General features: G+C 53.7%; 2 protein-coding genes across 2 annotated transcripts in view; one reads left to right on the forward strand and one right to left on the reverse strand.

The window, feature by feature from the left end:
* Nucleotides 1-25414, reverse strand: part of Rsph14 (radial spoke head 14 homolog) — a 78716-nt gene that overhangs the window by 25705 nt on the left and 27597 nt on the right. The window lies entirely within an intron of this gene.
* Nucleotides 1-25414, forward strand: part of Gnaz (G protein subunit alpha z) — a 54320-nt gene that overhangs the window by 15539 nt on the left and 13367 nt on the right. The window contains exon 2 of the mRNA XM_020182446.2: nucleotides 8766-9971. Within this exon, the coding sequence (XP_020038035.1) occupies nucleotides 9249-9971 (723 nt within the window). The 5' untranslated portion in view covers nucleotides 8766-9248. The remainder of the gene's footprint in view (nucleotides 1-8765; nucleotides 9972-25414) is intronic.

Raw genomic sequence — 25414 nt, forward strand, 5'->3', positions numbered from 1 at the left:
CTAGCCCTTCTTATGAGGAAGGACTTTTGATTTCCCTCTAGTTCTTTTCATTCAAGGAGAAAGTTCCAGTTTGGTGCCTGTATGGCTCAGATGCTTCCAGCAGGTGCTAATCCCTGTTGTTCAACAAACAGCAAGTGGCCTCACCTGGTCCTCACATGGCAAATGCAGTTCCCTTACACTGTTGTATATTTCAGATGACTTTGTCTATCGTGATGACTGGCTTTCCACTTAAAGTTCTTTTTAAAGTATAGTTTAAATTTAAAAAGGTGAGTCCATTGGGTAAGAAAAATGCATAAATAACAGCAAGTGATACCCAGCTGTGGCCAGATGAGGCTGTGGTCTGAGGTGCCAGGCAGCATGTGGCTGGGTAGAGGATGAGCCCAGTAGTTTCCCAGCTGGGAGATCCTGAGGAAACTATCTCCTTTCTTTAAACCTCAGTTTCTGTATCTGTAAAGTCGTGACCACCTTGCAGGCTCAGTCTTACACTTATGGGAGCATAGGCCAACACCTCGGAGCAAACAGCTGTGGGCTGGAGGTGCAGTTGCTCCTAACCATCTCTAGACACAGGCCCGTGGGTCCAGGCTCCCTGAGCACCTGCCTTCTCCTTGTGGCCCCAGCAGCCCAAGGAGGCGCACTATGGTATGGAAAACACAGCCAAGCCCTGACTAGAATCCAGGACTTTCTCCCTGACCCCACTGTACCCAGCTTCTCTGAGACAGACACACTTAGATCTCAGCCCATAGCTGTCCCCTCACTGTTGAAGAACATGAGTGGAAACAGCTCCATGAAGAGTCTGCTAGGACCCTGGACTGTGGCCAGACCATTACAGTGGCACATCATCGGGGATGTGGCTGTCATGGGGCTCGGCTTCAGTGGAACCCCCTTCACACTGGGTAAAGGTTGGATGTCAAGGAAGGGAAGTTAGAACTGGCAGGAGAGCCAGGCAGCATGAAGGACAGCTGGCTTCTGAGAGACCACCTAGGAGCGGCTGCAGTGGGGAAGGCCCCTGTGTGTCCAGGCTAGGCTCTGGGCAAACCTAGTGAGAACATTTGGTGTGTCATCTGAAAGCAGAGTGTGATTCCAGTAAGCCAGGCATGAAAGGGCAATGGAAAATGTTTCCTTATTAAGAAGGAAGGAAACTGATTATCAATGGCAGCCACAAGCACAGGCTTTTCCGGACGTTCAGTTTTTTTCTTTTTTTCTTTTTTTCTTTCGAGACAGGCCTCACTATGTAGCTCAGGCTGGCTTTTGAACTTATGATCCTCCTGCCTCAGCCTCCCAAATGCTGGGATTATAGGCATGAACCACAACATCCAATCCAGACTTTTGATTTCTAAAATAGAGCCATGATGGGAGCTGACTTGGGGGCAGCAGTTCCAGAGGGTGAGAGACCACTCTTTGAAAGAAGGAGGTGGCATGCATAACTGTAATCCCAGCTACTCAGGAGGCAGAGGTCAGGAGGATTATGGCTTGAGGCCAGCCTGGGCAAAATGTGAGTGAAACCCCATGTCAACAAATAAGCTATGTGTGGTGGTACACATCTGCAATCCCAGCTATGCAATGAGGCATAGGTAGGATTGCAGACTAAGGCCAGCCTGGGCAAAAACATGAGACCCTGTCTGAAAAATGGATAAAGCAAGAGGACTAAGGGGCATGGCTCAGACAGAATGCCTGCCTAGCAAGAACAAGGCCCTACCTAAGTTCAAACCCCACTACCACAAAAAATAAATAAATAAAAGGGGGGATGGTGGTGGAAATACTGGGGATGAGCTTGGGCTTACAGGCTCACATATAACCAATGCATAGGAAACTCAAGGCCAAAAGTGTGTGAACTGTGCACCCACCTCAGCTACAGAGCCAGGAAACCCTGGGTGTATTCCTCCTTCTGTCCCTGTACACTGAGGTACCAATTGGCTGTAGATTGGGGCCTTCCCTGCTCTGCCTGACATTCTTATGTGTGGAAAAGCCTGTGGTCACCAATACCAGTGAAGTCAGTCTGCTGCCATTGGGCCAACCTTCCTCAGGTCACCACAGAGCAGCTATTGGGTTCCAAGGTGGAGCTGGCAGGTGGAAGGGCTACTGCTGCCAAGGCAGAAAGCGTCTCAGTGAACGGGTGGAGGATGGGTGGGCAATGCTGAGTCACAGTCTCACTCAGGGTGTGCTAAGTGGCTTGGTCTCCATGGGGAACTCCCGGCAGGACCAGGTGCAAGGAGCCCTGGGGCAGTTCCCATGGGGGTACATAACGCTTACCTCCAGACACCACTAAATCCCCCATTGGGGCTGGGCACATAACAAGCTAGCGCCTTGGCTGGGGGCACAGGACAGCAGGAACTCCCAAGGATTCAGAGTGTGTGATTTGGGTGAGGAGGGAACCACTGGAGGCCCATCACTATACTGATGGTGTGGCCTTACTCTGCCTTGCCTGCCCTGAGCCACCCACCACCTCTTGGGGTTGTCTCCACTGTCCCCAACAGGGTTGGCCATCTGAGTGGCCTCCACTGTGGCCTCAGACGTGACTATACCATCAGCCATTCACAGTTGAGTATGGGTCGTCTCTTCAGTGAGCCTAAGCTGTCTCCCTTGGCAATGTCTATGTGTTGAACCACAACCCAGTCCTGGCTCGCCCTTTCTGGTGGCCAGACTCAGCATGGGGCAGGCTTTTCTGAGAGGACAAGAGGCTGTGGCAGGCAGTTGAAGGTCTGAAGAGTGAGGGACTGAGCTGCTTATCCCTGAGGAAGTATGGGGGAGGGATAGGAGCAATGTGAGGGGGCCTGGGCTATAAGCTGATAAGTCTTCCCACTCCAAAGTTCCCCTGGCTTAGCCCGGCTTGGACAGTGACACCTCAGTGACCTTGGCTGTGGGACCAATTCACTGGTCGTTGAGAACAGGCCCGGGAACATGCTTTTTGGGGAGAAGTTTGGGGGTAGCAGTGAGGGCTGGTCAAGGCTGGAGTTCACACAAGCTCAGCCCTGTTCTGGTGGACTCTGGTAGCCATGGGCATGGGTCTGGTGTGCCCAGTGAGGGTGAGCCTCCAGGGATCTCAGGGTGTGGGAGTAGGCCAGGGAAAGCAGTGGCAACTGGTATGGAGGGCGTCCAGAATGCAAAAGCCCTGAGAGAGGCGTCAGCATCGTCCCTCTACAGCTGTCTCTCTGCCCTGGCCCGGGGCTGTCGCTGGTGTCTGTTCCAGGAGCAGACTAGGAGGGCCATGTCTGGGAAGAGCGGCATTGTGTGAGGGTGGTTCACCTGCTAGGCACAGAGTAGAAACCAGGGTTGGATACCTTGCGGGGCTTGAGGGGGGAATACCAGGAAGGTTTTGAAGGGGACAGTGGTGCATGCATGTACTGAAGGGTCTGGCCTTGGAACCAGAGGGAGTGAGGGCTTTCCGCAGAGGGTTCCTGTGTGGGCTTGGGGCCTAGGGATTGCACATTGGCAGTCTGGGTAGGTGAGTCAGGCCTGTCAGTTGGTTTCCTAAGTCCATGGGAGAGGAGGCACGGTAACCACAGGCTCAGCCTGGTGAATTCATCACACTCTGTGTGCCTCAGACTCTGCATATCTGCTGAAGGGTGGGGCAGGGCAGGGCAGGTTGGGCTGGCTGGGCTTAGTGACTGGTACAGTCTGCATCTGTACTGAACCCCCACCACAACAGAACAGGATCCCATTCTACAACTGACATCTGCCCCAACACCTACCACTTCTTCCCAACATCTCCTCTCCAAGAATGGCCACTGCTCCCAGCCTGCTGGCCAGAACCAGTGTGCCTGGATGCCTCCCCTGCTCCATCACCAGACTCTGCCCATTGTGCAGCATCTGCCCACTGCATCTACCTGCCCAGCCCTCTCCCACACTGCCACCCTTTCCCCTGGTCTAGCTTCAGCCCAGCAGCCACTGGTCACACTTAGGGCAGCCCACAGCACTCATTACCTCAACTGTGACTAGGTCCTAACTTGCCAGGTGACCACCAGCTATCTTTCCTGTCCCTCAGACTGGCCACACACATTCCTACCTCAGGGTCTTTGCACCAGTAGTGGCTTCATCCTCATATGTCTGCTTGTTGGCCTCCTTTACCACCTGTTCATGGTCATCTCTCACCTGTTGGGAGGCCAGCTCCACCCACCTCTGCAAACTTGTAGCCTGCAGCCTCTACCGTGGCCCTGCTTGTCTGGAACTACATTTCTACCATAAAATTTGGCAGTTTCTGGTCTGACTCCTGCTGTCCTCATGTGAACAAATTCAGGGACCGGGTTTTAAAGGCCTCATTGAGCAGCACCAGGCCCTCCCTCTACCATATGCCAAACTCATAGCCACAGCTCAAAAAGTGTGTTAACAGCCAGTCCCTATCTCCCTGACCACATCCACTCCCGGACACCACACAAAACTTGTCTGCAGACAGGCACCTGCCTCAGCACATATGTAGCTGCACAGATGCATTTGGACAATGGGGCCACACACACAGAGGTGTATATCCGTCACTGTCACAGACATGCACCTGTATGTGAGGCTTAAACCCCTTCAGTGGCTTCCTCTTTCTCTTTGATAAAGGAAGACCAAGGCCCCAGCTGGGCTTCTCCTGCCCTGCTCCTCTTTCTATGTGCCAAGTAACTCTGGCCTCCCTTCATCTCTCCTGACCCTGACCCACTCCCACACATACCACAGGGTCTTTGCACAAGCTCTTTCTCTGCCTACTGCCTCTGATATTTACATCCATGCCCAACAGCACCATGGCAGGTCCTGGATATCAACATAGGGACCTATAAGAAGTTTCCAGGCCAGGAAACAGTGTGGTACCCAACTCAGCCTCTGACCCTGCTGTCATCAGTTCCCTTTTCTGAGATTTGAGGAGTTCCTCAAGGTATAGTAAAGCCCAAGTTAGACTCAGAGAGAGATGACGGGAGCATTGGGTAAAATTGGGTAAAAGCCTCAGAGAGGTGGGACTGTCCTGAGGTTCCATTTAGAGCATAGCCAGGCTCCAGCTCATAGGCCTCCCCACCTCCACGCACACCGCATCACCCCTTGATTCCACAGCTCTGAGCACTCACTTCCTCCAAATGTTACTGAGTGTCATAGAGCTGCCAGGAGAATACTGGGTGGAGTCTTGAGCTTCTTTGGTTTTAGTGTTCTGGTGATCTGGAGGAGGGTGCCTTCAGCAGGGAGCTGCCCTTGGATGAGACTGTTGGTTGCTACCCCACACAAGCCCCATGACCTGGGATTGCTGCTGGGCCAGTTTCCTCTTTTACTCCCTTTATGTCCTGTGAATACTGTGCATGCTCATCAAGGACCGAATGGCCAGGCCTTGACTCGGGTCTTCCAGACAGTGGCAGTTGAAGTCCCATGCCAACAGCTCACAGTCCTCAGTCTGTTCTCCTAGTTCACTAGAGCCCATCCCATCAGCTTTGGGGTGTGGAACACATATTTCCTGAAGCTCAAATCACATGTCCTCAGCTGAAGAAACTTCTCTGCCTGCCATGTGGGACCAAAGACTTGTAGGTGCCGTTCCCTTTCCTCCAGACCCAGTGCTGGGCTGAGGCCAACAAAACAGTGCAGGATGGACCATGCAGGCAACAGAGGGAGGGATGGGAAGAGCTATTGCACCCCTAGATGCCAGGCCTGAGCAGGTGCCCTGCCCACACAGACCTGATTGGCTTACAGCTCTAGAGTCCACACAGAGCCACTTTCTGTCCACGGGATCAGCAAGGCTGACTTCTCTCCCAGCCTGGTAGGAGAAGCCACAGAAATGGGGGCCCGGCACAGAGAAGTGGCAGTAGCAAGAGAGTGAGAGGAGGGACGGTCCACTGGTAGGGAGGAGCTCATGTGAGCTGACCTGTGAAGAGCAGGCAAGAGGCACCACAGACATGAACAGCTGAAGAGGGCCGGTGACCATGCAAGTCCTGCAGAGAACAGCCTGCGTGGGGGCTGGCAAGTTCCCCAGGCTGCGTTGCAGGGGCAGATGGGGACCTGAGGCAGGAGATATGTGCACTTCCAGGCAGTGGCCAGCATCTTGGTCTACACAAGTGAAACTCCTGCAACAAGGCAGGGAACTGATCACCAGAAATCACAATTCTGGGGTTTCCATGTCACCAGCCTGGACTAGACCTTGTCCCAAGAGTGGAGTCACTGCAGGGTCTCCTGACGCAGCTGGGAGCCTGCTTTTCTTAAGTGGCAGCAAACAGCTTGGAAGCCTCATTCAGGAGAAGCTTGTTCTCTGAGCAATCTTTGTCCCTAACACTGGCCAACTAAAGGACAGTTAGTTGAGGTCTGGCTATATCTCAGATTTTAAAACACTGGATCCAGGAAAATGGTGATTACAAAGGACACCCCTAGCTGGGCCTCAGGATGTCAGCTGTCATGCTGGCAGGACAGCATGCTGGGTGCCCCCAGCAGCTGCAGGGAATGCCTCCCCAGGGAGATGTCCTCATGCAGCAGGCAGAGGGCCATGCACACCTTTGCACCCTGAGATGCTATTGGGTCATCAGCAGGACCAAGGGGGCAGTTACAGGGTCCCATGACCTCTACATGCTGACAGTCCATAGCAGAGAGAAGCAAGAGCAGTTGTGATGAGAGATGGGGCCTTGTTGATACCATGGTGTTTTCTCATAAACCTTTTTCCTAACAAAAGTTCACTGAAGGAAATAGAGGAGGTAGGGTAAAATGCAAAGGAGACACTCCCTGGGCTTCTACGACATGGTACTCCTTGCTGTTTGGAAGTGGCTCCCAGACCTCGCTGCACACATCTGGACTGGGTGCATTACTTATGTGGCATCCCTGAGCCAGTGACCCTGGAGCCCTGACTCTGTGTCTAGGAGGGGGCACATCATGAAGCTTCTGTTCTCAGACATAATTTCAGCCTCACCAGGATGGGTTGAATGACCCTGTAATCACTGCTCCAGCAAAGCTGCTTCTGGCTGTCCCTGGTGTACTCCTCCATGGTAAACTGGGGTTTGGACTGCAGAGAATTAGAGAAGTTCCTCCACTCACCTTCCCTTCCTCCTTCCTTCCACCTCTAGCACTTGCTGAGGGCCCGCCATGCACTGGGCACTGTTCTGCTCACCTTTCTGTCCTGGTTGGGAAGAGGTGGCAGAGCAGTACACAAGGTCATGCATGTCACATGTTAGCTGAAGGCAGCTGTGGAGAGAGCAGTGAGGTTCGGGTAGGGTAGAAGACTGAATCTAGCCAAGGTGGCAGAAAAAGGGCAAGATTATGGTCACTGTGTCAGGGACAGTGGGGTAGTGACTGCTACAGGCTGGCACTTGCAGAGCACCAGGCTCTGCTAGATGCATTACTCCTCACAGATACCTGGGCCTTGGCAGGTCAGGTTCAGATACCTGGAGTAAAATGCCCAAGGCCACACAGGAGGTGAGCAGTGAGGGGTTACCTGTCCAACGGTCATGTGGAGGATAGTGTTGAAGTTTGACCCAGGATGAGAGGTGGCATCAGGGATACTGTTGGAGGCAGGTGGGCCCAAGGCACAAGAGAGGATGGGGAGGTCACAGTCACAGGTGAGGCCAGAACCTTGGACCAGGAAGAGATTGGGCAACCCAGAGCCTGTTTGAGAACAGGACTGCTGAGAAAGTGGTGGAAGGTCTGTGAGGATTATGGACAGGGAGGGACACAGATGACAACAGAGGGTCCTGAGGGGGGGCAGGTGGGGAGCACAGAGGTGGCTGGGGCAAGACTGACCAGATGCTGGTCATGCTTAGGAGTGGAGATGGAGAGGCTCTTGATTGTCTCTGATCTGTCTGCCTTGGGCCTTCCACCTGAAGCCTGCCCGTAGGTAAAGGGCAGTACTACAGGGGAAAGAGAGTGGCCATGGTAGGATGACTGGGTGAAGAGGGAAGTCAGGAAGGGAGGCAAGAGGGGTGCTGTGGCAGGTACCACCCTGGGCTCCCAGTCAGGAGCAGAAGCCTAAAAGGAGGGGCCTAGACCAGCCATCCAGCAGGTCAGACATATCTTGGGGTATACCCCTCCCCCTGCTGGTCAATAGGTGGCCTGCAGAGTCTGGATGCTAAAGTCCTGCCCCCAGCTGAGCCCAAGTCTCCCTCACTGTGAAAGGAGTGAGGCCTTCTCTGCACCTCTTCTGCGCTGGACCTCTGAGGTACCCTATGGCTCCCCCTAGCCTGCAGCCTCCACCTTGTGTTGGCCCCTGCAGGTCTGCTCGCTCTGGAGTTGGTAGTCTGGACATGCAAGGGTGGTCAGGACCAGACTTCCCTCCTGACACCTGCCCTATGAGAGCAGAGGTGACCAGGAGAAGGTGAGAGTCAGGGAGGCTCCCAGTTGTCCTGAGTAAGGGTTAGGGGTTTGCTGTGATGCCTCCTTCAGGTAGGGCTTCAGCCAGGACCATAATTTAAGCACTTTAAGCTCCCTCAGTGCCTTGGAAGAGTGGGAGCAGGCATCACAGCAGAATCATGTTATCGAATCTTAGCCAAATGTGGAGGCTCAGGAAAGGCAAGGTCAGCTGGGTCCAGTGAGTAGGAGCAGCAGCTGCGGTGAGGCCCGTCAGGGCAGGCAGATGGGGCCTTCACACTTGATTCTCTCCCTCTTGCAGCTGGCTTCAGGCAAGCTGGCTGGGCCAGGAGGGTGGGGCCAGGGGGCAGGGCCATCAGTTAGGCATGTTGGGTTTGCTGTAGTTTGAACACTAGCCCTGGAACACCCCAGAAGAGCAGGGAGCTGGTGGATTATTCCCGCCTTTTTTGAGGCCCAATGGACTTCTTCCTTTCCCAGTCCAGCCTGCGGTGGATGGGAGGTAGCTCATGCTGTTCTCTGTTTGGCAGGTGAAGGGCCGGATGCACAGCAGGGAGCAGGAGCAGCCCGAGGCAGGGGGGCCATTGGGAGCGCTGGGCCCTCCAGCCGTGCTTAGCAGCATCGCCACAGCAACCGGCAACCAGACAGCAGAAGCCTAGGCAGGCACAAGAGGACGGCTTCCCACCGTGGCTGAGGACAGGGAATGACTACAGCAAATCAGGCCACAGAACTGACAAGGGAGGTGGAGTGTCACTAGAGGGGAGGGCGCAGCCACCGCCCCACTGCACGAAGCACCATGCGGGCTGGAGAAGAGGCTCTAGGGCAGGGGCTACAGTGTGACATGGTCTTGCCCCCCAGCTGTCACTGAGGGCTCCTAGGGCAGCTGGCTCCTGTTTGCCAGGTGCACCAGACCACGTTTCAGCATCCCTCACTGAGGCTGAGTCCTGCTTGGTGGTAAGAGGGGGAGGCGTACATCCCGTGCTCCCAAATCTGGGCCTGCCAGCTGCCGGACCATGGGATGTCGGCAAAGCTCAGAGGAGAAAGAGGCAGCGCGGCGGTCCCGGAGAATTGACCGCCACCTGCGCTCAGAAAGCCAGCGGCAACGCCGCGAGATCAAGTTGCTCCTGTTGGGCACCAGCAACTCTGGCAAGAGCACCATCGTCAAGCAGATGAAGATTATCCACAGCGGCGGCTTCAACCTGGAGGCCTGCAAGGAGTACAAGCCCCTCATCATCTACAACGCCATTGACTCGCTGACCCGCATCATTCGGGCCCTGGCGGCCCTCAAGATCGACTTCCACAATCCAGACCGAGCATACGATGCCGTGCAGCTCTTCGCTCTGACTGGCCCGGCCGAGAGCAAGGGTGAGATCACGCCCGAGCTGCTGGGTGTCATGCGGAGGCTGTGGGCTGACCCTGGGGCTCAGGCCTGCTTTGGCCGCTCCAGTGAGTACCACCTGGAGGACAATGCAGCCTACTACCTGAACGACCTGGAACGCATCGCTGCACCTGACTACATCCCCACCGTGGAGGACATCCTGCGTTCCCGGGACATGACCACGGGCATTGTGGAAAACAAGTTCACCTTCAAGGAGCTCACCTTCAAGATGGTGGACGTGGGTGGCCAGAGGTCAGAGCGCAAAAAGTGGATCCACTGCTTTGAGGGTGTCACAGCCATCATCTTCTGTGTGGAGCTTAGTGGCTATGACCTGAAGCTCTATGAAGATAACCAGACGGTGAGTAGAGCTCAGATTTCTGTGCTGTTCCTGGTCCAGTCACATGGACCAGTCACATGCTGTGGCTCCAGAGAGATGGAGGTGGGCATCCAGGATGACAGGCAGGGCCATACTGGGCGCTTCCAGGTTCCCTGTAAGACCAGCTCTTCATGGCTGCCCCACCCTGGGAGCCTCACTTTGACCAAATGATTACGCTCTGACCACGCCCTTGGCACTCTGACACCCTCCAAATGATGTCACAGCCCTGGGCTCCATTGAGGGCAACCTCACTCACCAGGCAGGAACCCCCCCCCACCCGCCCCATCAGCTATGGCCACTCTCTTCCAGCTGTAGATGGCACCACCCTTGTAGCTCTTGCCCCAGTTGCCCAGATTTCCTGGTTGTTCCTCCCTCAGTACAGTGAACAGATCATGTCAGAAAGCGCTCAGTCTCTGGATACCCCAGTACAAGCGAGGACAAGGCCTAGCTAAGCATCATTGTTGGCCCACATAATGGTTTGGAAAAATCCATGAAGTTCCTACCAGCACTGAACAGCATGTGGGTCCTGGAAATGGCAACAACTTCATCTTGACCCCAAGAGTTTGGTGACAATGGAGTGAAGAAAAGCTTAATCCCACAGTGCCAGTGGGATTAAGCTGGTGGTGGGGACTCAGCAAGTAGGTGGGTTAGGGCAAGTGTTGGGATTCTTTGGAATCCTGAGCCCAGGCTGAGAACCACTGTGTGGGGAGGAGAGATCAGAGGCATCAAATGGGATGGGAGTGACCTGAGAGAGCCCAGTACTGAGTTGGTGACTTAAGAGGGGAGTTTCTGGGAAGAGAGGGAAAGACAGACCCCTGGCAAGGAGGTGGTGGGCAGCATGTGCAAGTCCAACTGAAGCAGAAGGCCCAGAGTGGAAGGAAGCCCCATACCCAGATAAATGATGAGTGTAGCCAGGACCAGCCCACCCTGGGGCCCTCCTGTTCAGCAGAACTTTTGTGCCAGGCAAAGACCCAGAATCTGCCCCTAAGAGAAAAGTCTTTGAGCTTGTGGGTGGAAGGAGTGTGACAAACAGGTAGTTCCCAGGAGCTGTGAGTGGGGCTATAGGTGCCGTGGAGCTCAGAGGTGGTGATGCTGGTAGGAGGACTTTGTGGACTTGGAGGCTCAGTCATGCTGGGAGACAAGAGCCTGGCCTCCTGCTTTGGAGCACTGGCCTCCAGGGCCAGTAGCAAAGGTAGGGCTCCTTCCTTTATGGAGTCTTGTTCAGGTAAGTGGTGGCTTTATTTCCCAGTTCATCCAAAGGCTCTAACTGGATCTGTAATCCCAAGGGAGTCTGTGGAAGGCTGCAGGTTGTGGCCATAGTGCTAGGTGCCTGAGCAGAGAATTCCAGGTGACCACAAATGCAGGAGGCAGAACTAACCTCCCTGCCCCTCCAGGCCTCTGGGAGCATCTCAGGAACTGTGCCAGGTGTTGATGGTGGTCCCAGTGGGTGGGGGGTGATGACCCACAGGTGCTGAATCCACAGAGGCAGGCAGGCCATGACCACCTGCAGCCCATCCTTCTCCTTGGCTGTGAGTGGTCTTCAAGGTTCTAGCCCCTCTTACTCCTCTGGCTGCCCCACTTCCACATCATATTTAGTTTTGGTAGAGGTGACATCACAGCAGATAAGCAAGATCAGGCCCCCTTGACAAGGCATCACTATGAAGTAGTTGGGCTGGGAGATGGTGTCATGGCAGGTCTTCCAGCCATGCTGCAGCTGGCAGTCACACAGCTCAGGTAGTTAACTCTTCGGGCTTCTGCTCACTTCTGCTATTCCTTGGGACCAACAGGAAAATGTGCTCAAAGGCCTTCCAGTCCCAGATGGGCTGCCCCTCAAGGGCAGGCCTGACTCCCAGGCCCATGCTTTGCAGCCTGTGCCCACAGGTGTGTCTGCCCAAGAGGCAGGATACCTGAACAGTGAGCTTCATGTAAGGCTTTGGTTGTCAGCTCTGCTCCCTGAACCTGTTAACAAGGAGGCAGCCCAGCCGTCCTCAAAGATAGGTACAAGATGAGGTCTCTCCCTACCCCAGACCCTGTGGTTCCTTCTGGCCTATACCCCCTGTCTTACTGACTCTCCTTTCTGCTCCATTCACTGCTTGTTTTGCTCTCACAGTATCGCTCTGTCTAGCCTTAAGCTCATGACTGTCTTGTCTCCTGATCCCATCCCCACCCTTAAGGATATGCCCCAAGGAGACCTCCTTGGGAGGCCTTCCCTGACCCCAGCACTGCACACTCCTTACATTCCTCCTTGAGTTATTTGTCATAGGGTGGGTCACTGCTCACACGTAAGTGAACCAGCTCCTAGAGGCAGGCCCTGAGAGGGGCTGCCCTGTGAGCCTTCTGTCTCTAACCTTCTCCCAGCTCCATCCCCATGGGAATTTCTGTGAGCCCCACAACTTGCCTCCTGGAGGAATCAGTCTCTAGGGCATTTTCTAAAGGGAGGGGCTGGAAACCAGGCCTGTAACACTCCCTCCTAAACCCCCCCCACACACCGCCTATGCCACCACTCTGGTCTCCACAGGCCTGGCGAAGTGGTTGTTCACCAGAAAAGGAAATTCTTGATGAGAAACCCAAGCGAGGCTGGAAATTCACTGGATTCCAAATGGTTTTGACCTTTCATGCTCCACCAGTAATATCTGGGGATGCAAAACAAACAGGCAGCTGAGGAAAGACAATACCCTCTCATGATTCCTCCTGCTGACTGGTGTGCACGGTGCAGGCAGTGAGGATGGCCTGCCTCTCCCTCTATCTGGACTAGGATAGTGCCACACAGATACTAAGACATTGCTGTTTCCATCTGCCTTCTCCTCCTGGAGTGCCCTGAACCGTCCTCCCTTCCCCAGCAAGGGCGAGTCAGCCAAGAACAGGCCACACTACTTTTTGCAAAAGCCAAATGAACCTCGGGGCTCAGTGCCAAGGTCTAGCCATAGCTTCTCCACAGCTCTCCTTCCCTGCTCAGTTCCAAAGCCTCTTCTCTCTGATGGAGGCTGGTGGTGCCCCCCTCCCTGCCCCCATGCCTGGCGAAGGAGCCACAGCCCCCCCCCCCAGCCCGCCCGCTGGCTTCTGCGTCAGCGTGTTACCAAGGAGAGCGTAAGCATCTCTGGGTTCCTGGGCGTGAGGGCTGCAGCTAGCACAAGGAAGCACCTTACAGGCAAGTGGAGGCAGATTTCCAGGCATCCATGGATGGTAGCAACAAGCACAAATGAGCTATGCCCACCATTGGCCCCAGGAGGATTGAGTAGGTGATGGGACTGACTGGAGCCCCTCCCCCTTGGAGGCCTCAAAGTCACCAAAGCCAGAAGAGCCTCCAGTACTTTGCTTGGTAGCCCCCCACCCCCACCTAATGGCCCCCACCAGAGGCCAAGACACAGCCCGGTGACATGTGGGGATTTCTCTTCATCTCCAGACTGGGCATGTGGAGCAGCAGCACCTATTATTTCTGTTATGGGCAGAAGTGCAGGGCAATACTGGCTGGCTGCCCACCACCACATACTCCCAGTGCAGCCCCTGAGACCCACTGTGTGCTCCTCACTCAACCAGGGCAGGGCTCTGCTCCTCCTCCTTAGTACACTTATTTAATCAGGGTCAGTTGACAGAGACAGGTCACTCTGTGGCTTCAGAAGGATTGTGCATAAGGAGGAAAAGCAGAGATGTTAAGCAGCACACATGGAAGGATGAACATGGCTATGACCAGCTGGAGTGAATCCTTGCTCCACCATCAGAGGCATCTCAGGCATCAGGCAGAACCCAAGCATTCTTGCTGGGAGCCTTGGGGAAATGTGGGGAAGCAGGCGCCTACTGTTCAACTCCTGCCTCTGCAGATCAGCTAATGGACTCTAGCGGCCACTTAATGGTGGAGGGATCTTCTGAAGGGACAGATTAAAAGGCCTGGTTGTAAAGTGTCAAATGTTCTCATGTGGAAACCCACAGGGAGCTTGCTGACCATTTCCCAGTGAAGCTGTCAGCATTCCCAGCCCAGCGGCAGGCCCGTTGTGTGCCTGCTGCGTGCCTGCTGTGTACCTGCTGTGCAGGCACAAGGCCCCAGCTGGGGGATGAGTGTGAGTATAAGCCTGATTCTAATAGTACAAGGAGCTTGGGTGGCAGAGGACAGTCATACCACAAACCCTCATGCCACCAGAGATACCTACTCCCTTCCTCCAGAGCCAGCAGGCACAATTCCCAGGAGTGTCCCCCATTTTGCTTTTATCTGGTACCAGTGCTGGCAAGTTGAACACCACAGATGGTCTGGGCCACAATAAGGCTCACCATGGGAGGCCAGGTCCCCCTACTGCTTATGAAGTTGAACATAAGGACATTGCTTTGGGAGGGGCAAGTTCTGCAGGTGGTGGGTGCTACAGCCAGACTCCAGGCAGGTCAGTAACCCCAGCACAGCTTAAGGACAGGAGGATACCCACTACAGTGGCTTGTGCTGTGGATGGAGGCCCCGGGCTCACAGCAGGTATTCAGGAGGCAATGTGGAGTGGATGGGAGGCAATTCAGCTCTTCCTGAGACCACCCACAGGTGCTGGTCCCCAGTGGAAGGGGGATGTCCCTGAGGAGGGAGCTCCTGGAGGTTGTCCTGCAGTCACAGCATGTACCCAACACCCTAGCATTGTGGTTTGTCATTTAGTCTGAAAAGGGAGGGTTTTTTAAAACTTTAAAAATTGAGTTTAAACATCTGTTGTCATGAAATGAGGCACTGAGGGAGAGGCAAGGTGTCTGTAGTCAGATGGGCCCTCGCCAATTGATTAGAGAGATGGTTGTATCTGGCCAAAGGAAAGGATTTAAAATGGGAACAGCCATATGTGGATGATGCCTTTCTTACCAGCATATATACAGACTTGGAATTGGAAAGGTTAGTGTCCTTAACCAGCCAGCTTTGCAGATGAGGAGCGGAGACTCAGAGAGATTACACCACAGGTCCTGGGGCTGAGTCTCTGGTTCTCAGGGAGGGCCCAGCACTGCCCCCTAGGGATTCTAGAGATTCCCCTCCTTCCCTACTGGCCCATATCCTGAGGATGCAGGGGTGCTCTAGGAAGGGCTTTGGGGGTGTAGCCTGTGTTCCACTGTAGGGGCTGCTCTTTGGCCAGTCTCCCTTCAAGGAAGATGGAAGGCAGTTACAGTGAGGCTTGAGAGACATGAGTGGCTACCTGTGCTGGCCGTGCCCCTACTGTCAGTGGCAGGACTACAGGGAGCCCCAGCACAGCATGTCCCTACCCTGTCTTCTGTTCCTGATCCAGTCTAGACATAGCTCCTAGACTGCGATAGTGTCCAGTACAGAGACTTATGCCACCAACTAGGAATCCACCACACATCCCAGCAGCTCCTTCTGATCTCGTGATGTTCCAGGACCACATGCAGTTTATCTGTGGTGTCCACAAATTGTCATGACCCTGGGACAGCAAAGACCTCCTGAGCCAGGAGTGGCTCAGGGTGGGCTGAGCTGGCAGAGGGGCCTAAGTTTCCAAGAACTGGACACCCCCCAGAGGTGGCACCATTCTGAGAGGCTCCACAGAAGTGAGAGGCAGAGAGGACCAGATGGAGGCAGGTATAGGGAGTAGGGCTCAGTGAGGCTCACACTCTCCCCAGGCAGTGAGAAGTGGGTGTCTGCTCACCCAGGATCCTGACTTCACATAAGTCCCTGTAGGGTGCTGGCTCCAGCCTGTGATAGTTTGGGTAAGGGAGAAAAGGGAGCATGTCCTGGCACAAGGCCCTTGGGACTTGGAGGGTGGGGAGCATAAAGCCACCAAGGCCCCTTTGTGCAGTGGCTCTTTGCCCTTAGTAGGTCCTCAGTGAGCCATCAACCAAAAGGTGGCATGAAGCCTGGTCCCCAGGCTTGGGGACCTGCTGCTCAATACATCTCTCTGCGTCCTGCACCAGATACACCTGCATGATGGAGCTTTGGGTTCTTAATATGGCCTTTTCATTTATTCCCCACCCCCTTCATCTTGTGTTACTCAGTGCATCAGCTATTCCTCCATGGTGGCCAGTTACTTCCTGCTCTAGTGGTATCACTACAGACCACCACCCAGGACACAGGCTGTCACTAAACACAGCTGGGCAGCAGCTGGAATGCCAGCCTCATCACTCCACCTTTGTCACCATGATGACTGCCATGCATCTTGGTATAATGTACATAGGAATGTCCATCTTAGTCCTTGGATCTCTGGGACTAGTGATCATACTAAGGCAAGAAGTCAGTCAACTTGTGCCCCGGTAGGGACGCAGGGTATCTGTTTAAAGTCAATCTCTTGCCCTAGTGCTGAAAAATTTTAAGGAAGGAGCAGAAGCACCAGCTGTGGTGCTAACCTCCTCCTGTAGAGGACGATGCCAAAACTAGGGGTTAGCACTAACAAGGAAAGAGCCTGCCTTTCTCCATGCCAGTCCAAAGAGGACTGCAGCTGTCTCATACCAGCTTATAAAAGCAAAGAGCCAATTTTCCAACTTAAGGATGTTTGTGAGCTGTCTGACGACATACTGATAACATCAAATCAGCCAATTACACCTCAGAAATCGCAGTAATTACACCACAGAAATTAGTAAACACAACAAATCAACCCCACTTCCCAACCCAAGCCATTTACCAGCACACCACAGGCAGCGGGTCCCCAACTCTGTTGGGAAGAGTCAGGCTCAATGATTGGTGAATTACTGGATTCACTGTTTGCATCTTTTTGGAAAGCAGGACAGTGGTCTTGCCTTTCCATGTTCCTCTGGTTCCCCAGCGATTCCCAACTCTGACCACTGACCACAGTTATTTCTGTTCACATTCATCTTACTGGAGAAAAGTCATTTGCCAGAGTGACTCCATACTCAGGCTGGCCTTCGGTCCTGCTCTCCTTGGGCAGATTTAAGAGAATTTTCTCTCAGAGGCAAGACTTCTGCATGTTCTCTGTCATAGGCTAACATGAAACCACATGCTCAAGCTGGGATCTGTCCCATAACCTCCATCTGAGAGAGAACAAACCCTATGACATTCATTCAGGAAGCAGTCACACCTAGAACATGCAGGTCTCAGACCCAACAGAGGGTCTGTCCCAACAGAGGGACAGAAAAGGACATGTCCTTCCTCCCCTGAGGTCATCTGAGGACAGCATTGAGCAGCTGGGGACAGACCTGTGGCTGAGCATGAGGCAATCCTATGAAGCATCTTTTGGGGTCCTAGAAATCAACTTGCAACTTGCTCCCAATGGGGAGCAGGGTCTAGGTGGACTGGGATGAAATTAAGGGTGGTGATGATCTGATCTGGACCTTATAGAAACCAGCCCAAGAGCTGTGGGGTGCTATTGGGAAAGCCAGCAAAGGCAAGACCAAAGGGGCTGTTTGGAACTATGAGTAGTACAGTACTGTATGCAGTACCCTGAAGGGAGAGCAGAAACACCAGGTACCCTACGTCAAGGGCAAGGAAGGACTCAGGTGCTACCTCCAATCCCTAGCAGTTCCTGGGGCAGGCAGTGCCACCTGAATGTGTGGCAATGGTGGAGCTGGAATTGACTTATGACTCTCTTCTGAGTCTGTATTTTGAGATATCAGGTGATTGTGCTGGATGCTCATGGAAATGTCCCTTCCTGAACTGTACCAAGAGCTTCAGGGCTTCCCACCCTACATCCACTTAGCTTCCCCAACCAGTGGTAATTAATTTCCTGAGCACATTAGCCCTGCTCATTATATACACATCAGAACAGCTCTGGGTTTTAAGACACAGATTATTGTTTTAAGGGATTTGTATAATCTGAGAACTGAAAAACAATTTTCTGTTTATTAAGAACCGACTCCAGGTTGGAGGCTGAGAGGGCTGGGGGCCTTGCTGACTTAGGGGACCTCCTGGTCACTAGGATAGGTGTTGAGGGGTCCACCACCCAGCCAAGTTACAACTGGTCTTGAGCAACAAGAATGGGTAGGGATGGACTGGGCACCTAGGTCCACACTGTGGGGCATAAAGGCTTCTCTTTATCCATTTGTAGAACTCTCCAGGCATTACAGACTCTAGTAATCTAGTGTCTGGAGAGATTGGAATGGTGATAAGCCAGTGGATGACCCCTAGGCATCTGAGGGGGACACACAGTATTGGCCAGGACAGAGTAAAAGGTGCTGGTGCTTCTATGTGTGACTCTGAACTAGACGGGACAAATTTAGGCCAGGAGCCTGGGCTGTAGCTGACCTAATCCCGTCTTCATTACACCCCCCCCCCATGGTGAACATCTCCGCTCTCACGCTTTCTCTGATTTCATTAATAATAAACCACTGTCTGCCTAGACCCTGGGCCTCGTGCCCCCAGACCAGCCTAGGGCCACAGCTTCACACACCTTTTCCAGGCTGTGGTGGCCTTGCCTCACAGAGTGGACCTGGATGCCCTGATCCAGGAGACTTGGAACCTGCATGGCAATTTAGCCCAGCCCACAAGTGTCCATGGGCAGGTCTCTGCCCCACAGGCCAACAGCAGTAACAGATGAGAATGGAATACCTGTGATCTGCTCAATACTACCCAAGAGCCCTGTGTCCCAGGGCTCCAGGACACCAGTATGAAAGAGAGCGCTCCAGAAATGCTGACTGAGGCAACTTGTGGTTTTTGGGTAGCTTCCTACCCATGGCCAACAAGACAGAAATAAAGGAAGATGACCACACCATGTGATCCCATATTCAGTACCTTTAGGGCTCCAAGCACATCTCCTGCCTCTCTTTGAGTCTTATCTGCCCAAAGATGGACCACAGAAGGCAAATCGGTACAGCACAGGCTCAGACACAGCCCCTGCTCTGGCTTGGCCTCAGCACAGACGAGCTCGCCCAGCTTTACTTTCTTGGCCATAAAGTGGGGCTGGCTGTGGTTCAAGGAGGAAACAGTGATCAAGAAAAAGTGGACAGAAAGCCTATAAGGGATGTGTTCTTCTGCCCTTCAGTGATTGTGGCCCAGTTCAAGCCTCAGCACAGAAGGACATGATCATTTCCTGCCATTACTTGTGCCTATACTTGGCCCCATGCAGCCTGGAACTTTGGGTGTCACCAAGGAGTACGCCAGGTTTGAGAGTTAGACCCTGAGGGGTTCAGCAAGGCAGCAAGCCTCTCCCAGCTCCAGAGGTTTCACCTATGAAACAGGTGGGTGTCCCTGCCTGGTTCAGAGTGGCTGGGAAGACTGTGGGAACTGTTAAGGGCCTGCCGGAAACATGGTACCCACCTGCCATCAAACCTCCAGGTCATTTAATGTTCCTCTCCAAGAGACTTCCATGAACCCCACCCACAGGAAAACAAGCAGGCTGAGCCCACACACTACATGAGGCCCCTCCAAGTCCAGGTCCAAGTAGGCTAGGGCCCAGGTGGCCCAAGCTGAGCCTGGATCCCAGCAGAGTAGGCCCTTCTTACAGGCCTATACTGGACTTCCTGGGGTCAGGCTATATGTGCCCCTCAGGATCTGACATCACAGAGGCCAGAGGCCCTCACAGAATGGGGACGTGGGTTAGTGCTTGCTGGTCTGACATCTACAACTGGGCATGTCCCACTATTCTCTGATGTCCATATGTAGCAGGTTGCCCTTTGTAGCCTACCTATCTTCCCAGGGGTCTGACCTGGGGGTCTCAGAGCAAGGAAACTGGGGCACCACTGGGCCTAGCACAGGACAAGTTCCTTTCAGGAATATCCCCCCTGGCTGGGGTGGTGCAGGGCCCAGTGAGGGCAGGAGGTGTGGGGTCTACCCTTGAATATCTACCTGACAGTGTCTTCCTCCGAGGGCAGCAAGAGAAGCTGTGTGTGACCCAGTCTGCATTCAGCTAGGCCAAACCCATAGATTGATGACCAGCCTGGCCTTTGGGCTTGTCCCTCCCCCATGCTATATCTGCCTAGTGCCCTGTCCATAGGCACAGCTGCCGGGGCAGCACTTGCTGTCTTCCATAGCTTGGAGGTCCCAGAAGTCGTGCTCTTATGTCCAGCTTGTACTGCAGCTCCTTCCCTTGCTCACCTGTGCCCTGGCCACCCCAGACCACTCATAGTGCCAGCCCTGACCTTGGCTCATGGTTGTCCCTTTGTGTGGACCACAGCTCAGCCGAAGTGTTACCCTGAACTTTCCCCCTTGCTGCCTTCCCTGGGAGTGTGGGCTCACACAGCCATAGGGTGACATGGGTGAGGATAGGAGTGAAGGTGGGGTGAGGTATTTGGGGATCACCCAGGAGGGAGTAATGCCAGACCTGCACAACTTGAAGGTCAAGAGCAACTTCCCAATAAAGAGTGCGGGCTCAGAAACCTGCCAAATTGGCTATTCCAAGTCCCTGAAGCCCAGAGAGGGCCAAGGCAGCTCAGGAGTCCTCAGATTGGGGCCACTCCAGCATAAAGATCCCTGCTGCTACAAGGGCTTGGAAGTGTCCATACCATGCACCAGTGTCCCTGCATGACTTTCTGGCTACTCTGTGCACATCTTCTCTATGATGAGGCCATTGGCCAAGGATGCAGAAGCCATTTTCTGCCTCCCCTAGAGCAACTGCTAAGGAAAGGTAGAAAGCCTCATCCTTGATGCTGTCATCCTACCATGTGCTTACAGCAGCTGCTCCAAAGAGACACACGTGAAGCAAAGGCCTGCCTGAGCTGTCCTACCAACCCACTGGTACTCAGTTGGGCAACTGCTGCATTGTGGGCAGGACCCAGCCTCCAGCCTCTAGCTTCCACCTCAGCACATGCAGTGACAGGGGCTGTCATCAGGAGTAGCCATTCCCAGGCTGCACACCCTGTTGTGGCAGTGCCTAGGAACTGGGGAGTAAATCATATCTGGATTATACAGCCACTTAAGGGCACCCATGTGCAACCGTTCTCGGGAGAAGCTCTGCCGCTTCAGCCAGAGTATCCACAGAACCTGTACTTGGTTCAGCCCTCTCTCTCATGCAGATGGAGATAGTGGGTTAGGGTGGTAATGGCCTTTCTTTTATAAAGGATGAGCATTGCTGAAATTCATCTTTTAGGCCACAAGCATAGGTTCTACACTCAGATCTCTCCTCCCTATCCCATTTCTCATGTCCCTCACAGGAAGGGTTCCAGACCATTGCATGAAGTTTCATAAGCCTTGGTGCCTACATGAGCTGGAGCTGCAGCCCTACAACCAGAATGAACAAGCCACATAAGGTCCTGGGCTTTTGGGTCCCAAGGTTCTTCTGGCATTGAGATAGAAGGAGCATCATGCACCACAGTTTCCTTGCACAGGCCTGGGTCTGTGCTGACAGTTTCCTGTACACGAGGCCCTTGCATCCTCCTGTCTGTTAATTTCCTGCCAGTGACTAACAGCAGAGGCCACTTAGATCTATTCAGTAAGGTCTTTAACACAATTCTCATTTTGTCAAAGGCAGACTTGGGGAGAGGTGGCTCTGTGCGTGGTGGAAGAATGTGGGAGAGTGAATAGGACCCACCACCTAAGCTGCTTCCCATAGTGCTGTGGCCTATCAGGTGTGAGTGGGAAGCAGGACTCAGCAACTCCAGGTCCTTTCAGAGTAAATGCTCCCAGCATGTTGTGGGAATTTGCTGTCCCAGAACTGGGAGTCTGGAAGCATTTCTATGTCATCCCCCACTCCAGGTACATAGTCCCCATTGCCCATGTACCACTTGCACTGGGACTGTGCCTCCCTGGGGACTTTGACCAACACATGCTGAAAATGCTCATCAGGCTCTAAGAACCTACAGTTCCCGAGAGAACAAAAAGTAAAACTGAGTGACATGTGGGACACTGGGCCTGTGCTAGGAGGCTGCTGCCACTGCCGTGAAGATGCAACAGGGCAGTGTCCAGTGGCTGCACTGACTCCTAGAAAGCCCTGTCTGGGTGAGACCCCAGTAGGACACAAAAAAGTACTGTGGGTACAATGCTATCACCAGCTCACACTGGGGTCCTTGGGTGGACAGGGCCCTGACCTGGCAGTCATCTCAATGTTATGGTATGGCTACTTGTGTCTGGACAGCCCAGGTCCAGGCTGGCCTAGCAGCATAGTCCATCACCCAGCTCCTGAGGTTTTAGGGCAATTCACGTGATATTCTATGGGCTCAGCATTATAGAAAGATTCCTTTCTATATAATATATAATAATATATTCTATATAATGTGTCGTAGTTGGTGACAGCGGAATGGAAATGGAAAGTGATGGATGTGAGTAGACTGCACCAAGCCTGGCCCAGAACATATTGGTGCACTGCCCACGCAGCCTCTAAACCCTCCAGCCTGGCAGGGGGTGACAGCCAACCACACACTTAAAGAAACTTAGGTTCTGAGAATAGGTTGCTCAGGTGGCAAAGCCAGGGACCTCTCAACCTAAAGGTCCCTCCACCACCTTCTGAAGAGGACCCAGGGACTGGGCAGGGTTGGGAGACAGCCTCTTGCTATCACTTAGGGTCACCCCGGCCTCCCTCCACGTTGTACAGGTAAACAGGAGGTGACCGGAGGCTGAACTGCTGCATGAGGCAGGAAGCAACTCTCTGCCATCTCTGGCAGGTTCAGAACAACGGCTTTCTAGGCCATTAGGGCCTGAGTTACAGCTTTATCCACAGCCTGTTATCTTGTTTAAACAGCCTTTGCTGTTTGAAGTGCAGGCCTGCCATTGCCGTTACTATGAACGTTGCACTTGTCACTGGGCATAGCTTGGGGGTGGGAGGCATAGGTACCAGAGGCTCTGACTTCTGGACTTGGTTGGAACACACTCCAACCCTAGCCCCCAGCCCGTAGCTGGATGGAGGGCTTCTGTGCCGCCTTCCCCACATCTGTAGCTTGCACAGCATGATGCTGGCTGGGCTGAGTATTCTGTAAACCCAGTGGGTCTCTACTCCCTCCCTGCCCAGTGAGCAGGGACCAGAAGAAGAAAAGGTGACAGTAAGAAGCATCAAATGAGAGAAGGGAAAGGTGGTGGTCCTGAGGAAAGGTTGAGAGCACCCAAGGCTTGGGCATGTCTGACTTCATGAGTTGTTAATGATCTGTGTCACTTGTTAATCTCCGCTGGAAGCAGATGGGTTCTGTGGAGTCAGGCTATCTGCCTGCAAGTGTGTGGCAACAGCTGGGGAGGGGGAGCAGGAGCCAGGCTGCTGGGCCATGAAGTATTCCAGCAAGAAGAATATCATACCCAACACAGGGTCACAGCCAGGCATCCAGGTCCTGGGGCCTCTGCACACAGAACCCCAGAGGATTGGCCAGAGGGTGCTAAATCATGAAGATAAAGCCCAAGATTTCACTTGCCAAGATATGGAATCAGACATTTCCTGATAATTTCAAAGCCAGAAGAACACCAGCTTATCAAGTGGGTCAATCATTGACCCACTGAACAACAAAGCTACAGTGAGAAAGGATGCAGGGTACCTGTCACTGAAAAGCTAGGCCACGCCTTGTCCTGATGTGGAGGAGGGAGACCCAGTCCCACTCCCTTCAGCCTCTGTTGTGTGCCAGTTACCTGCCCCAAGCCATACCTTAGGTGTCATCCCAGAAGCCTTTGGGCCCTTCCCCACCCAGCCATGGTCGAATCATCTGTGGGCTGGGCCCAGGGGTAGGCGCAGCTGTGCAAGAGGGTAGGACAGCCAGGCACCCACGTCTCCTCTCAGCTGAACTCCCCACATGCAGCTACCATGCCAGATGCCTACCACACATGCCATCTGGCCTGCCTGCCATTTGCCCCAAGTTGGGAACGGCAGTCCCCAGCCAACCAACCCTGCACTCATAGGAAGGTGATGAGCAATAACAAGGACAGGGTCCAATGGTACTAAAAGCAGTGCTGTGAATCAAAGGAAAAGATTGAAGTCATGACTAGTGGGTACTTCAGAAGCAAGATTCAGTGAGCCAACCAGCTAGGCCAACACTGGGTCCTCTGCATACCATGCCTTGTGGATCCATCTTCAGTGCCCAGCCCAGACCAAGCCTTCTGTGCCACCTTCCCCACACCCCTAGCTTGCACAGTATGATGCTGGCGGCCACCCCTCATGTTTGTTTTCCTCTTCCTTACTTGGCAGCTGGTAGCATGTGTGTCCCTTAAGGCAGAATGTTTTGCATGCAGCCGAAGCTTAAGAAGTATCTCAGGGTGACCACCTGAGGTCCAGGTGCTAGGAGGTGGTCTGTCTGAAGCATCTCAGTATGAAGCCCATGTTCCCTCTGGAAGAGCAAGTGCCTTGTGAGGCCTGGTCAGTACCCATTGGGTAGCTGGGAGATGCTCAGCTCCTCTCATGCTGATCATGGCTATCATGACTCATTTCACAATTGACCAAGATAGCTGCTGTCTCACAACTACCAGGATCTGAACTCTGGTAGAGTTCAAGGCGAATCAAGGCAGCCCACAGTGGACCTGGCAGCAGAGCAGGTGGACAGCCCTGTTGGAGACTGCAGAGCTGGCTCTGCTGGTAGATAGAAGTGCAGGCCAAGTTGACCTCCACAGCTCCTTTCTGTGCTCCCCACCCCCTGAAAGACTGAGTCTTGCCATGCTAAGGGGCCAGCTGCTGCCCTTCCAGGCTGCCCATACATACCACCACCCAGAGAATCCTAATGCTGAAGTGAGCCAGGGAGAAGGGGTCAAGTGGAAGAGGGGTGCCAAGTTGAATGAGGGTCTAACCAAGAGGACCTACAGCAGGGATACCCAGAGCCTCTGCTTGGGGAGCCTCTGGCTGAGTAGAGAGACACAAGAGTAAGGCAGGGCATTGGGTGGCAGAACAGGAATGAGGGCCATGATCCAGAGTGATTGGAGCCAGAATAACCCACCCTGTGAGCAGGGTCACACCCATGTGCCTTAGTATCCTAACCCATAGAACCATAGGGTCAGTATAGGGACTCAAGGGCCAGGCTTGGGGAGTGGGTGCAACAGTCTGGGTAACATGGAGAACATAGGCATGACCCATAAACTCTCCTGTGCTGATCCCTCACGGGCCTTTCTTCACTATTCCTGCAGACCATTCCGGGGCAGTAATAGGCTCACCAAGTCATTAACCTCATTAATACAGTTCTCCAGCCCATCAAGAAAGCATTTAGGTTTACAGGATGAAGAAGAGAGGAGCAATAGCCAGATTGGACTGGAAGCAACCCTGGCATCCTTCTGTCCCCAGACTACCCAACTCCCTGAGGCCAGTAGCAGTAGGGAGATGACCAGGCCTGAGGGGTTATTTGGGCTCTCCTTAAAGCAATATGGTGAATTAGGCAGAGGGTTCTGGTCTCCACATCTGTAAAGGGAGTGTTTTGAAGAGCCCCATCATGGTTTCCTCTCCCTAGTGAGGAGAGTCCTTACAGCCACTTCTCTGAGATGAACAGAGCAGGAGGGCATCGTGGCAACCCCTATCACTGGAGAAGCCAAGGCAGAAACAGCCACAGAGTGCCAAGGGTGAGACATTATGGGACTCTCCATCCATTGTTCCTCCCTCCCATTAGAAGGCCTGCTCACCACAGGTGCTCCAGCCAGGAGCAGGTCCCCAAAGGGGCCTCCCCTCTCTCCTGTCCACTATCTTGCT

Source organism: Castor canadensis, chromosome 18 (genome assembly GCF_047511655.1).
Source record: "Castor canadensis chromosome 18, mCasCan1.hap1v2, whole genome shotgun sequence".
In the NCBI taxonomy this organism is placed as follows: domain Eukaryota; kingdom Metazoa; phylum Chordata; class Mammalia; order Rodentia; family Castoridae; genus Castor; species Castor canadensis.